Genomic DNA, 13,026 nt, shown 5'->3' with positions numbered 1-13,026 from the left:
AATGGTACAGCAAAACCGTAAAGGTTGACACCCATGGTACATCATTTATAAAATAATAATTTTTTCGTTTATTCACAGAGTTACTTTCAGGTTCTAATTCAATCTATTTGCATTGACTTCAAGTAAAAGAAATGCCCTGATTTACATATTCATTTACATATTCATTTACATGTTCATTAAGGGAAACACGCAAAAGGAACTTGTTATTTCGCTAATGTGAATAAACCAGATTTCACATTTCTTTTTGTGGATTCTATCAAGTTTTCAGTTTTTTTATTATTATTATTTTAAAAACGCAAACTTATACTCTTTATTCACCAGCTACTGTACAGTTATTACACTGTAATGAGCATCGTGAGAGCAATCATTACTGACTAATATACCGAGCTGGAGATGCACAAACTCACATTTTAACTGTACTGTATGAATGTATTACACACACACACGGCCTCGGAGTTAAATCTTTATGGATAATAATATATGCATCACACATGATTGCCCCCCCCTTCAGTTCCTGTCCCTATGAAATCAATTAAGAGTCAGTTCAGATGCAGCTGAATGCATCATTCTCTCTCTCCCTATTTCACTCCACACACACACACATCCATATTTACATGTTCCTTGTTATGGATCTGTCTCGCACCCGTCCGTATTTATCACACGCTTTCTCGTTCTAAAACCTACATCAGGACTCACACACACACACACACACACACACACACACGCCGCTGTAAATCAGTCACACTGACCCACAGACAGACTCATAGTGTATCTACCAACCGAACAGAACACAAACACACTCGCCTTACAGTGCCATGATAAACAGAGTTGATTATTTTCCTCTCACAGCACTCCCCCATGTGTGTTATTCATACGTGTCATACTTTTTATCCATTTACCGTTTCAGCCTCACAAATCCCTGTGAACAAGCTGTTACTATAGAAACGATAAGGTATTACAGCGAGCGCATGAATATACAGTAAACCTGTGATTTGGAGCTGCGCTACTGTCAGAGCTGCTGTTATAGAAAATTAATCAACATCCTTCTGACCTATCAGAATCCAGAATTCAACAGCGCCGTGTTATCACAAGCCTTAATCAGGTAATGATGATGATGATGATGATGAGGACGAGACTCACCTTCAGAGTGATGGGACAGGATGAGCAGGTTGACGCAGGATGCGCCGGCGCCCGAGCCGAAGATGGTGATCCTCTCGTGGTCGCCTCCAAAATGGCCGATGTTTTCGTTGAGCCAGCGCAGAGCCTGGATTTGATCCAGCAGGCCGTAGTTCCCTTTAGCCGCCTGATCGCCGGTGCTCAGGAAACCTGCACACGAGCAAAGATTGGTTATAAATGCACTTATAAAACTTTGTACTTACTTTGAAATAGAAACCAAAACAGAATCAAAAATAGAAGCCAGAAAATTTTCTTAAACCTCAGATTTCGCTCAGAATGAAAAATACATTTAACCATAAACAATATAATAAAAAAGGCACAAAGGAGCCAAAAAGCGTATAAAGTCAAGCTTGTGGTTGTAACCGTTGCTAATTTTCTCACTCTATTAGTGACTAAACCCGACTCTGACTCCTCCGTTAAGCTCTTCGTTGCTCCTCCTGCTTTCAGCCAATCAGAGCGCACTGTACAGGACTTGCGTTAGTGCCAAATGATGAAATCTTGCTAATACAAAAATCACATTAGCGTTTAATAACCGACGGAGTAAAAACAGCTCCTGGTAGCGGACCAGCGCGAATACAAGGCTGCAAATCAAATGAAAAAACGTAGCTCTTACGATAATGTCTTAAAATATTAAAGCGAATTAAATTAGAGCGACTGTGTCATGGCTTATGTCTGATTCAATGCCACACAGATTAAAAGAAGGGGAATATTTTGAATAAAAGAAATTGCGTGCTACAGGAAAGACAGGCTTTTTAGTGAGGATGAAAAGGGAAAGAGAAGGAAATGGGAATGGGAGAAAAAAGCGAGGAGGATAAAAAAAACAACACAAAAATAGACTTGAAAGCTTAAAAGCGCCCTGTCTGCCTTAATATCTGAGACTGAGTAAGGGCTGAGTGTGTGTGTGTTGGAAAGATAGAAAAGGAAAAGACAGGAAATGTGAGTACTATAACCCTGTTGCTACTGAAGCACTTCTTTTGGCTTCAACACTGACACACAAAACACCACAATACACACTCAACAGGTATACACTGTTAAAAAAAAGCAATATGGCGTCCCTCAAGGTCCTGCTTTAGGCTCATTGTTGTTTTCCCTTTATTGTTGTTTTCTACCTTGATCATAGTCATCAATTTGGCTCTGTTTAGCTGTACTGCTACGCTAAATAGACGACTGTATAAAACAAGGGGCTCTCAGACTTTCTGTGCAAACGAACATAAAGAATTTTCGGTGTCACCGAGATTTCTTCTTTTCGTTACTTACCACTTGCGTGAATATGAGAAGAGAGTTTAGAATTTCAGCTTTTATGTCCTGGTATTTATATAGAGATGTGTTAAATGACGTTTTGTATCAGACCACCCAATATATATTTGAGCAAAAATATTGGAACATGTGACTGACTGGTGTTTCTTGTTACCCAGGTGTGTCCTGTTAGATTAATTGTTTAGACAATAAATAGCTCTGAACGTCTACTCCTGGTTTGAGCCTTCGGTTTCACCTGTGTAGACTGCAGTTGTTGTTAAAAAGGATAAACCAACATGAAGATAAGAGAGCTGTCTATGGGAGAAAAGTGAGCCATTTTGAAACTGAGAAAAGAAGGAAAATCAAACAGAGGCACTGCAAAAATAATAAGCATACCCAATACAACAATTTCCTGTCCTGAAAAAGAAAGAAACCACTGGTGTAAAACAGCAGCATGATGACAAACATTGTGAGAGCTGTCAAAAAAAAAAAAAATCAACAACCAGTGACATCACCAACAACCTCCACAGGGCAGGGGTGAAGGTATCACAAATTGTTTGAAGAAGACTTCGAGAGCAGAAATATAGAGGCCGTACTACAAGATGCAAACCACTCATCAGCAGTAAGAATCGGAAAGCCTGATTGGAATTCGCAAATAAATACAGAGATGATCCACAAAAGTTCTGGAACCAAGATGAACCTCTACCAAAGTGATGGAAAGGCCAACATGTGGAGAAAGAAAGGATCTGCTCATGATCCAAAGCATACAAGCGTGTCATATGAAACATGGTGGAGGTAGTGTCATGGCTTGGGCTTGCATGGCTTCTTCTGGAACATTCTCACTAATCTTTATTGATGATGGAACTCATGATGGTAGCAGCAGAATGAATTCAGAAGTCTACAGGAACATTCTGTTGGACAATTAACAGAGAAATGCATCCAAATGAATCAGGAGGAACTTCATCATGCAGCAAGACAACGATCCAAAACACACTGCTACCTCAACACAGGACTTCATCAGGGGGAAAAGTGGAAGATTTTAGACTGGCCAAGTCCATCACCAGACCTCAACCTAACTGAGCAGCGATTCACCTCCTGAAGAGGAGACTGAAGGGAGAAACCCCCTGAAACAAACAACTACTGAAAGATGCTGCAGTAAAAACCTGGAAAAGCTTCATAGAAGAAGAAACCATCAGTTTGGTGTCAGTGAGGATTGCTGCAGGATTGATGCAGTTATCGTGAGTAAAGGAAATACAACCAAATATTAAGTGTTATTTACTTCAAGACTGTCTGTTCCTATACTTTTGCTCACCTAAAAATTGGGTGGTCTGATACAAAAGGTTCTATGTTCGATGTTGTTTAACACATTGAGATATAAACACTAGGAAATAAAAGTTGAAATCCTAAACTCTTATCTCATCTCAAGCTTTGATCTTAAACCCAAACGTCTTTGGTGTACAGCACAAACTAATGAATTGGCCTCGCGTTCCAATAGTTTTGGAGGGGACCGTATGTATAAGACACCAAGACATATCTGTATGTATCTAACTCTGTATAACAAAGCCAACCTGCTGTTCGTCAATTTCACCTGGTTTCCATCGGGGCAGGGCGGGGCTGGGTGGGGGAGGGGTGAATATTCTGTATAATACGTTAATAATCTCTATTAGAAAATAAACTGATGTGTGTTTTGGAGGACACGTCTGACTGTGGTCGGTTGCCAGGCAACAGCAGCAAACCAGCGCTGGAGAAGGTTAATGTGATGGCAGACAGATCTTTTTTTTGTTGTGTGTGTCTGTGTGTGTGTGTCTAACAGTATTTGAGCTGTTCTGTTTAAACTGTCCATAACACCACTAACACAATCTGAGTGCACTAATAAAAACCGATTTTATTTGATCAATAATTCCAAATAGCACATCCATCCATTCAATCATCACAGGGAACTGTTTATTTAAATTATCCCTCCATCCATCCATCAATCCATCCAAACATCTATTCAACAATCCAACTATCCATTCTTTAATCGATCCATGCATCAGTCATCCATCATTTATAGGGACCAGTTTATTTTAACTATTCATCCATCCATTCATCCACCGATCCATTCTATAGTCCATCCATCCATCAATCATTCATAGGGACCAGTTTTTAAACTATACACCCATCCATCCATCCATCCAACAATCCACCCATCTACCCATCCAATCATTCAATAATCCATTCATTTATCCAACTATCTGTCTTAATTTAATCCATCCACCTTTCTCTCTATCCATGCATCCATCCATACATACATCATTCATAGGGACCTGTTTATTTTAACTATCCATCCATCCATCATCCATCCATCCATCCACCCATTATTTTGCAGGTTCGGTTCCTTTATCTGCCTGTATCTACACCTCTGATCTGCAGAGTTGGAGCTCTTGCTAACTTTAGCGCAGAGCGGTGCGTTGCGAAGCCAAACTCATAAATATTCACCAACTAACCAGGACACTGTGAGCCTACATCCTTTGTTTTCACTTAGATGTGAGTAAAGAGGGGGGGAAAGGGAGAAAAAAGGAAAAGGGAGAGAAAATAGTAATATCTTTAACATTATTCTATAATAGCGCTATAGATAATGATGTCACTAAAACATCTGGTGCAAGATTCTGTAAGAAATCAACAAATGGCGATACTGAGACTGATGTCACACTGTGAGTTCATCGTGACAGAATTATATCTAAATATATTCGATTGATTTCATTTGCAATTCTTTCTGCAAGAGCACAAGGACCATTTGGGACTGAGCTCCGTACTACCTTTAAAAGTGAACTATATAGGGCACAAAATAATGGCTTCTGCACCATCTGTGCGATCCATTTGGGACACAAGCTGACTTATTGGGATTCATCTACTGACTTCCTTTATAACACAGCATATAATAATGCCTCACATATGCTACAAATTCTTTCCACAATGGCTTCTACAGTCTATGTAATGAACTATATGACTAACATGGGTCCATTTGGCACAAAGCCTGACTTTAATTTTTGACATTAAGCTACCTACTCCCTGTGCAACGGCTTCAACAGCCTGCACAGTGCACTATATGACCAAATACGGGTCATACTGGGATGCAGCCTGTATCTCATTTAGCATTAAGTTTCCTAATCCCTATAAAATGGCTCCTACAGCCTACCTAGTGCACTATATTACCCAATACAGATTACTTTGAAACACAGCCTGTGTCTTATTTGACATTCAGGTACATACTCCCAATAAAATGGTTTCTACACTTTACATAATGAACTACATGACCCATATGGATCTGTTCGGAATGCAGCCTATAAATCATTTGGCATTAAGCTTCCTACGCCCTGTAAAATGGCTTCTACAGATTTGTAAGGCACTATATGACCAGTATGGATCTGTTTGGGATGCAGCCTTGCGCCTCATCTGGCATTCAGCTACCTACTCCCTATAAAATGGTTTGTACACCCTATGTAGTGCACTATATGAACCAGACAGATACATTTGGGAAGCAGCCTGACTCTCATTCAGCATTTAGCAACCTAAGCCCTATGAAATGGCTTCGACAGCCTACCTAGTACGCTATATAACCAATACAAATTAGTTTGGAACACAGCCTGTGTCTCATTTTGGCGTTCAGGTACCTAATCCTTATTACATGCTTTTTATACTCTACATAGTGCACTGTATAACCAATGTGGATCCATTTGGGATGAAGCCTGACTCTCATTTGGCAGTGAGCTACCTATTCCCTAGACAATTGCTTCTACAGCTTACGTAGGGCACTATATGACCGATAAAAATCCATGTTGGATGCAGGCTGTGTCTCATTTGGCATTCAGGTATCAAATCCCTATGAAATGCTTGTTTTACAATTTATATAGTGCACTATATGACCTATATGGATGCATTTGGGATGCAGCCTGACTCTCATTTGGCATTCAGCTCCCTAAAGCCTACACAGTGGCTTTTACAGACTGCCTAGTTCACTATATGACCAATACAGATCCATTTGAGACGAAGCCTGTGAATCATTTGGCATTCAGCTACCTACTCCCTCGACAATGGCTTCTACAGCACACAAAGTGGACTATATGACCAATACAGATCCATTTGGGATGCAGTTAGAGTCTAATTTGGCATTCTTCCACCTATTCCAATCACAATGGCTTCTACAGCCTACCTAGTGCACTATATGAGCAATAAAGGTCCGTTTGGGACGCAGTTTGTGCCTTCATCCTTCATTTCTTGCTTTGGACATGGATTTAAGGCCTATACATAACCAGTCAAACACCTCAAACTTATATTGGTACGTTCTATATCAGACTTCGTAATCACACGTCTGGAGGCGACATCACAAGCGAGGAACACAAACGCCTCAAAGCGAACACGCTCGAGAAGAGCGGTACAGGAACACAAAATCCTAATTTGGGGATGTGGAGCTTGCTGGCAGCATCCGGAAAAAAAAAAATAAATAAAGCACACAAGAAACGTCTTGTGTGGAATTTGGAAGCTAATTAGGGTAATCTGTTTCTGCAAATAGAGCGCATCTGATAAAGGGATGGAGAATAAGATAGAAAGAAGGACGGAGAGTAAAAGACAGATAGGCGAGAGAGATACAAAGAGAGAAGATGTAAATGGAGAGATAGTCAGGAGGAAAGAGAGTGCTGTCTTCCATATGTGAGAATGAAAATAAAATATAAAAAAGGATTAACTGAGCATCGTTAAGTAGAAGTAAACGTGGTTGGCTCACATCCAAACTCCTCCCACAAAATCTACACCTATGGAAGGGGTGGAAAAGGGGCAGGGAAAGTGGTGGAAAGGAAAAAGAAGGAGCGACTGAGTGTTATAAATGGAGAGGTGAAAGAAAGCAATGTAGATGAAAACAGAAAGAGAAAGAAAATGGGGAGAGCAAGAGAGAGAGACAGAGAGAGATAGTGAGAGAGCGAGAGAGAGAGATAGAACTGTAGAAGGATACTGGAATGGAGAGATAGAAACACAGGGAATAAAACAGCGAGATAGAAGGATTGAACTGGTGAAAGGGAGCTCCTCTCTCTCTCTCTCTCTCTCTCTCTCTCGTTCATTAATTAGTTAATGAGTAAATTAGTCTGAACAGATGGCTGCACTCACTAATCAACAAGTCTTTGGGGCTGTGAGGATGGAGTGATGGAGTGAAGGAAAGTAGGAAAAAAGGAAAGAGCTAAAAAGAGAGAGAACCAGAGAGGCAAAGCTGACGTAATTACTCAGCCGAGGAATATCTAGACACCTTTACCTTCATTAAAATATACCAGGCGCTATGAATATGCATGAATATGCAAATTAGAAACGCCCTCCTGCTACCCCAAACAGCACTAATATCACTAACGCTAGCTAAATTAGTTGGTCGATTTGCTAACTGACAGCAAACTAGCTGGCATTCTTCAGCATGTCAGTTTACTCCGTCTCTTTCTTAATGAAACGTTTTCGTTTGACGTTGCCATGACAACCACGATTCTAGCACATCAATAACATTAGACAGGTTAACTCACTGACCCAATAGCTTAGCACAGAGGTCATCTATTCTCTATTCTCAGCCATGATTGGTGAAGATTTTTTAGTGACATCACAGAGCAAGCCCATGTCCAGCCCCGCCCCCGATTCAGCTTTACATAGAAGTGTCTCAGTTTTGTAAAATTATTCCTCACTTCCCCTTCAAACAAACATCGCTACTGGCCAATCACAGCAGAGTCAACCCACTGCCATTAACCTAAATCCCCCCCCCATTTCTGCCCTATCAGAAGCCACTATAACCCGGGTTTAATGCAGCATGACTGAGGCACAAACACACAGGAAAAAAAATGGTGCACATTGTGCACGGGTCAGGAGGCACAAACAATACACCTGTGTGTGTGTGTGTGTGTGTGTGTGTGTGTGTGTATGTGTGTGGGTGTCATTCCAGATCATGATCATCTCTTAGAATGTATTTGCAGCTTCACTGCAGAACATAAAATACCCTGTGGTTTATTTTTAGCCCAAGTCTCCCCTGCCATCTCTCTCTCTCATTTTGTTTGTTTGTCTGTTGATTGTAGTGGCAGGATGTGGAGTGTCATGGCTGGTGATGATGTCACACTTACCCAGAACCCCCAGTCTGTAGTTCATGGTGACAACGATGACGTTGCCGTAGGCGGCGAGGACACTCGCGTCGAACATGCTTCCTGCTCCCTCCATATACGAACCGCCGTGGATGAACAACATGACCGGCTTCTTCCGCCGATCTCGGATATCTGTGAACACACACACACGCGAACACACACACACACACACACACACACACACACACACACCACCCCAAAGTTGATTATTTTTCTATAACAACAACGAGTCCCCAAGTGCAGCAATTTGCTAATGATTCCGATTTTTGTTTCATTTATTAAAGATCGACGTCATACAAAGTTACAGCTTTACATCCGACCGTTACAAAGTGCTGACGCTGGAGACTCCTTACATCAACATGGCATTTACCAAAAACTTCACCATGTCAACGAGGATACATTTTTCAATCAGTTTACGTGTCCGCCGTACACGCCCACATGAACGAGTTCTTTCTATAGAATCGATAACCTATTAGAATGGGCACATTAATATAAACCTGCGCTACCGTCACAGCTGCTGTTCTAAAGAATTAAATCAACACCCCACGACCAATCAGAATTGAGAGTGAAGGGAGGAACGAGGTTGAATGAAAACAGGGTAAAATAAAAGACACTGGACGAAACCATAATTGTGTGTTTATTTATTTCTTTTTTTTGGTTTGCTAAAATACTTTTCCTGTTTCAGACCCTGTGTTTTCATGATCATTTCAGATTTAGAAGAAATTATAAAAAAAAAACGTGACTGGAAAACGATGAAAAATTAGACGGCGATATCCGAAAGACGCACAGCCTGAGGTTTTATTTAGGGCTGCGCAGACAGTCATTTTCTTCATAAGTAAGTGGGCATTTTGACACATGAGGGTGATTGTGTGTGTGTGTGTGTGTGTGTGCGTGTGTGTGTGTGCGTGCCTCGGCGACGTTTCTCCCTCAATTACAGTGATTTGCTTTCAGGAATGTCCCTGTTTTTTTCCCCTCACAACACATTTTCTGATTTATTTACTGACTCTTTTTCAGAGCTTGATTTAGAGCAGACGAAGTGACTTCAGATGGAACTGCGCAGCCCAAACGAGCCTCTAATGGAGCGATAACTTGTGTGTGTGTGTGTGTGTGTGTGTGTGTGTGTGTGTGTGTGTGTGTGCGGTCATTACACTGTGCGGTTTTTGGCTTTCCTATACTGACCATGACCAATTCCAATATGGCATAAAAATCAATTTATCAGTGCTCTATTAGCGATGTCTTGCTACATTGCTACTATATGAATTATCTACTGATAATGTCTGTCTCATATCTTCAGTAAATTCTACGCAGCATTTATTATGAAATAGAAGATTTAGCTGTATCCCTGTAAACTGCTCTGGGATCGGCTGGCCTGTCTTTCTCGCATGAGCTCTTACAGAAGAATCGTAGCACACAGGTACTCCATTAGTAATGTCCGTCTCGTTTATCCTCAATCTATTGCTAATGTCTGTCACTTTTATCTTCACTCTACCAAGTTCGCCTCGCCCTGGTTCACAAATCAACACAACTTGTATGAATTTCAGACATTTAACCAAAAACCCATTCAATAAACCCACTGACTTCAGGATGATGGAACTGGAAGTGCTAAAATGCTAACTCATTTCTGGGTGTTAGGACTCGTTTTTACAGCACTCTATTAGTAATGTAGTTGTAGTAAAATTAGTTTATCCTTGTCTGTCGCTTTTGTTTTTTATCCTCACTCTGCTGATAGTGTCTCTCTCTTAGATGCTCACTCTATCAGTGCTCCGTTGGTGGTGGTTTATCCTCACTCCATTAGTAATGCCTGTCCTGTTTATCCTCACTCCGTTAGTAATGCCTGTCTCTTTCATCCTCACTCCGTTAGTAATGCCTGTCCCGTTTGTCCTCACTCTGTTAGTAATGCCTGTCCTGTTTATCCTCACTCCGTTAGTAATGCCTGTCTCTTTCATCCTCACTCCGTTAGTAATGCCTGTCCCGTTTGTCCTCACTCCGTTAGTAATGCCTGTCCTGTTTATCCTCACTCCGTTAGTAATGCCTGTCTCTTTCATCCTCACTCCGTTAGTAATGCCTGTCCCGTTTGTCCTCACTCCGTTAGTAATGCCTGTCCCGTTTGTCCTCACTCCGTTAGTAATGCCTGTCCCGTTTGTCCTCACTCCGTTAGTAATGCCTGTCTCTTTCATCCTCACTCTGTTAGTAATACCTGTCCCATTTGTCCTCACTCCGTTAGTAATGCCTGTCCCGTTTGTCCTCACTCCGTTAGTAATGCCTGTCCCATTTGTCCTCACTCCGTTAGTAATGCCTGTCTCTTTCATCCTCACTCCGTTAGTAATGCCTGTCCCATTTATCCTCACTCTGTTAGTAATACCTGTCTCTTTCGTCCTCACTCCGTATCGTAATGCCTGTCCCGTTTGTCCTCACTCCGTTACTAATGCCTGTCCTGTTTGTCCTCACTCCGTTAGTAATGCCTGTCCCGTTTGTCCTCACTCCGTTAGTAATACTTGTCTCTTTCGTCCTCACTCTGTATCGTAATGCCTGTCCCGTTTGTCCTCACTCCGTTAGTAATGCCTGTCCCGTTTGTCCTCACTCCGTTAGTAGTGCCTCTCCCATTTGTCCTCACTCCGTTAGTAATGCCTGTCTCGTTTGTCCTCACTCCGTTAGTAATGCCTGTCCCGTTTGTCCTCACTCCGTTAGTAATGCCTGTCCCGTTGTCCTCACTCCATTAGTAATGCCTGTCTCTTTCATCCTCACTCCGTTAGTAATGCCTGTCCCGTTTGTCCTCACTCCGTTAGTAATGCCTGTCCCGTTTGTCCTCACTCCGTTAGTAATGCCTGTCTCTTTCGTCCTCACTCTGTTAGTAATGCCTGTCCCGTTTGTCCTCACTCCGTTAGTAATGCCTGTCTCTTTCATCCTCACTCCGTTAGTAATGCCTGTCCCGTTTGTCCTCACTCCGTTAGTAATACCTGTCTCTTTCATCCTCACTCCGTTAGTAATGCCTGTCCCGTTTGTCCTCACTCCGTTAGTAATGCCTGTCCCGTTTGTCCTCACTCCGTTAGTAATGCCTGTCCCGTTTATCCTCATTCGATTAGTAATGCCTGTCCCGTTTAACTTCACTCCGTTAGTAATGCCTGTCCCCTTTGTCCTCACTCCGTTAGTAATACCTGTCCCGTTTGTCCTCACTCCGTTAGTAATGCCTGTCCCGTTTGTCCTCACTCCGTTAGTAATACTTGTCTCTTTCGTCCTCACTCTGTATCGTAATGCCTGTCCCGTTTGTCCTCACTCCACTAGTAATGCCTGTCCCGTTTGTCCTCACTCCGTTAGTAATGCCTGTCCCGTTTGTCCTCACTCTGTTAGTAATGCCTGTTCCGTTTATCCTCATTCCATTAGTAATGCCTGTCCCGTTTAACTTCACTCCGTTAGTAATGCCTGTCCCGTTTGTCCTCACTCCGTTAGTAATGTCTGTCCCGTTTGTCCTCACTCCGTTAGTAATGCCTGTCCCGTTTATCCTCATTCCATTAGTAATGCCTGTCCCGTTTAACTTCACTCCATTAGTAATGCCTGTCCCGTTTGTCCTCACTCCGTTAGTAATACCTGTCGTTTGTCCTCACTCTGTTAGTAATACTTGTCTCTTTCGTCCTCACTCTGTATCGTAATGCCTGTCCCGTTTGTCCTCACTCCGCTAGTAATGCCTGTCCCATTTGTCCTCACTCCGTTAGTTATGCCTGTCCCGTTTGTCCTCACTCCGTTAGTAATGCCTGTCCCGTTTGTCCTCACTCCGTTAGTAATGCCTGTCTCTTTCGTCCTCACTCTGTTAGTAATGCCTGTCCCATTTGTCCTCACTCCGTTAGTAATACCTGTCTCTTTCATCCTCATTCCGTTAGTAATGCCTGTCCCGTTTGTCCTCACTCCGTTAGTAATGCCTGTCCCGTTTATCCTCATTCCATTAGTAATGCCTGTCCCGTTTAACTTCACTCCGTTAGTAATGCCTGTCTCTTTCATCCTCACTCCGTTAGTAATGCCTGTCCCGTTTATCCTCACTCTGTTAGTAATACCTGTCACTTTCGTCCTCACTCCGTATCGTAATGCCTGTCTCTTTCGTCCTCACTCCGTTAGTAATGCCTGTCCCGTTTGTCCTCACTCCGTTAGTAATGCCTGTCCCATTTGTCCTCACTCCGTTAGTAATGCCTGTCCTGTTTGTCCTCACTCCGTTAGTAATGCCTGTCTCTTTCATCCTCACTCCGTTAGTAATGCCTGTCCCGTTTGTCTTCACTCCGTTAGTAATGCCTGTCCCGTTTGGCCTCACTCCGTCAGTAATGCCTGTCCCGTTTGTCCTCACTCCGTTAGTAATGCCTGTCCCGTTTATACTCACTCCGTTAGTTATGCCTGTCCCGTTTGTCCTCACTCCGTTGGTAATACCTGTCTCTTTCATCCTCACTCCATCAGTAATGCCTGTCCCGTTTATCCTCACTCTGTTAGTAAT

At 42.3% G+C, this 13,026-nt stretch overlaps 1 protein-coding gene across 1 annotated transcript in view; it reads right to left on the bottom strand.

The window, feature by feature from the left end:
- nlgn2b (neuroligin 2b) overlaps positions 1-13,026 on the bottom strand; it is a 65,005-nt gene that overhangs the window by 6,834 nt on the left and 45,145 nt on the right. The window contains exons 4-5 of the mRNA XM_053645075.1: positions 8,535-8,684; positions 1,141-1,326 (exon numbers count right to left, since the gene is read on the bottom strand). Of these exons, the coding sequence (XP_053501050.1) occupies positions 1,141-1,326; positions 8,535-8,684 (336 nt within the window). The remainder of the gene's footprint in view (positions 1-1,140; positions 1,327-8,534; positions 8,685-13,026) is intronic.

Source organism: Ictalurus furcatus, chromosome 16 (genome assembly GCF_023375685.1).
Source record: "Ictalurus furcatus strain D&B chromosome 16, Billie_1.0, whole genome shotgun sequence".
Taxonomy (NCBI): Eukaryota; Metazoa; Chordata; class Actinopteri; order Siluriformes; family Ictaluridae; genus Ictalurus; species Ictalurus furcatus.
The sequence above is the reverse complement of the archived record's forward strand: the minus strand, read 5'-3'. Positions and strand labels throughout refer to the sequence as shown.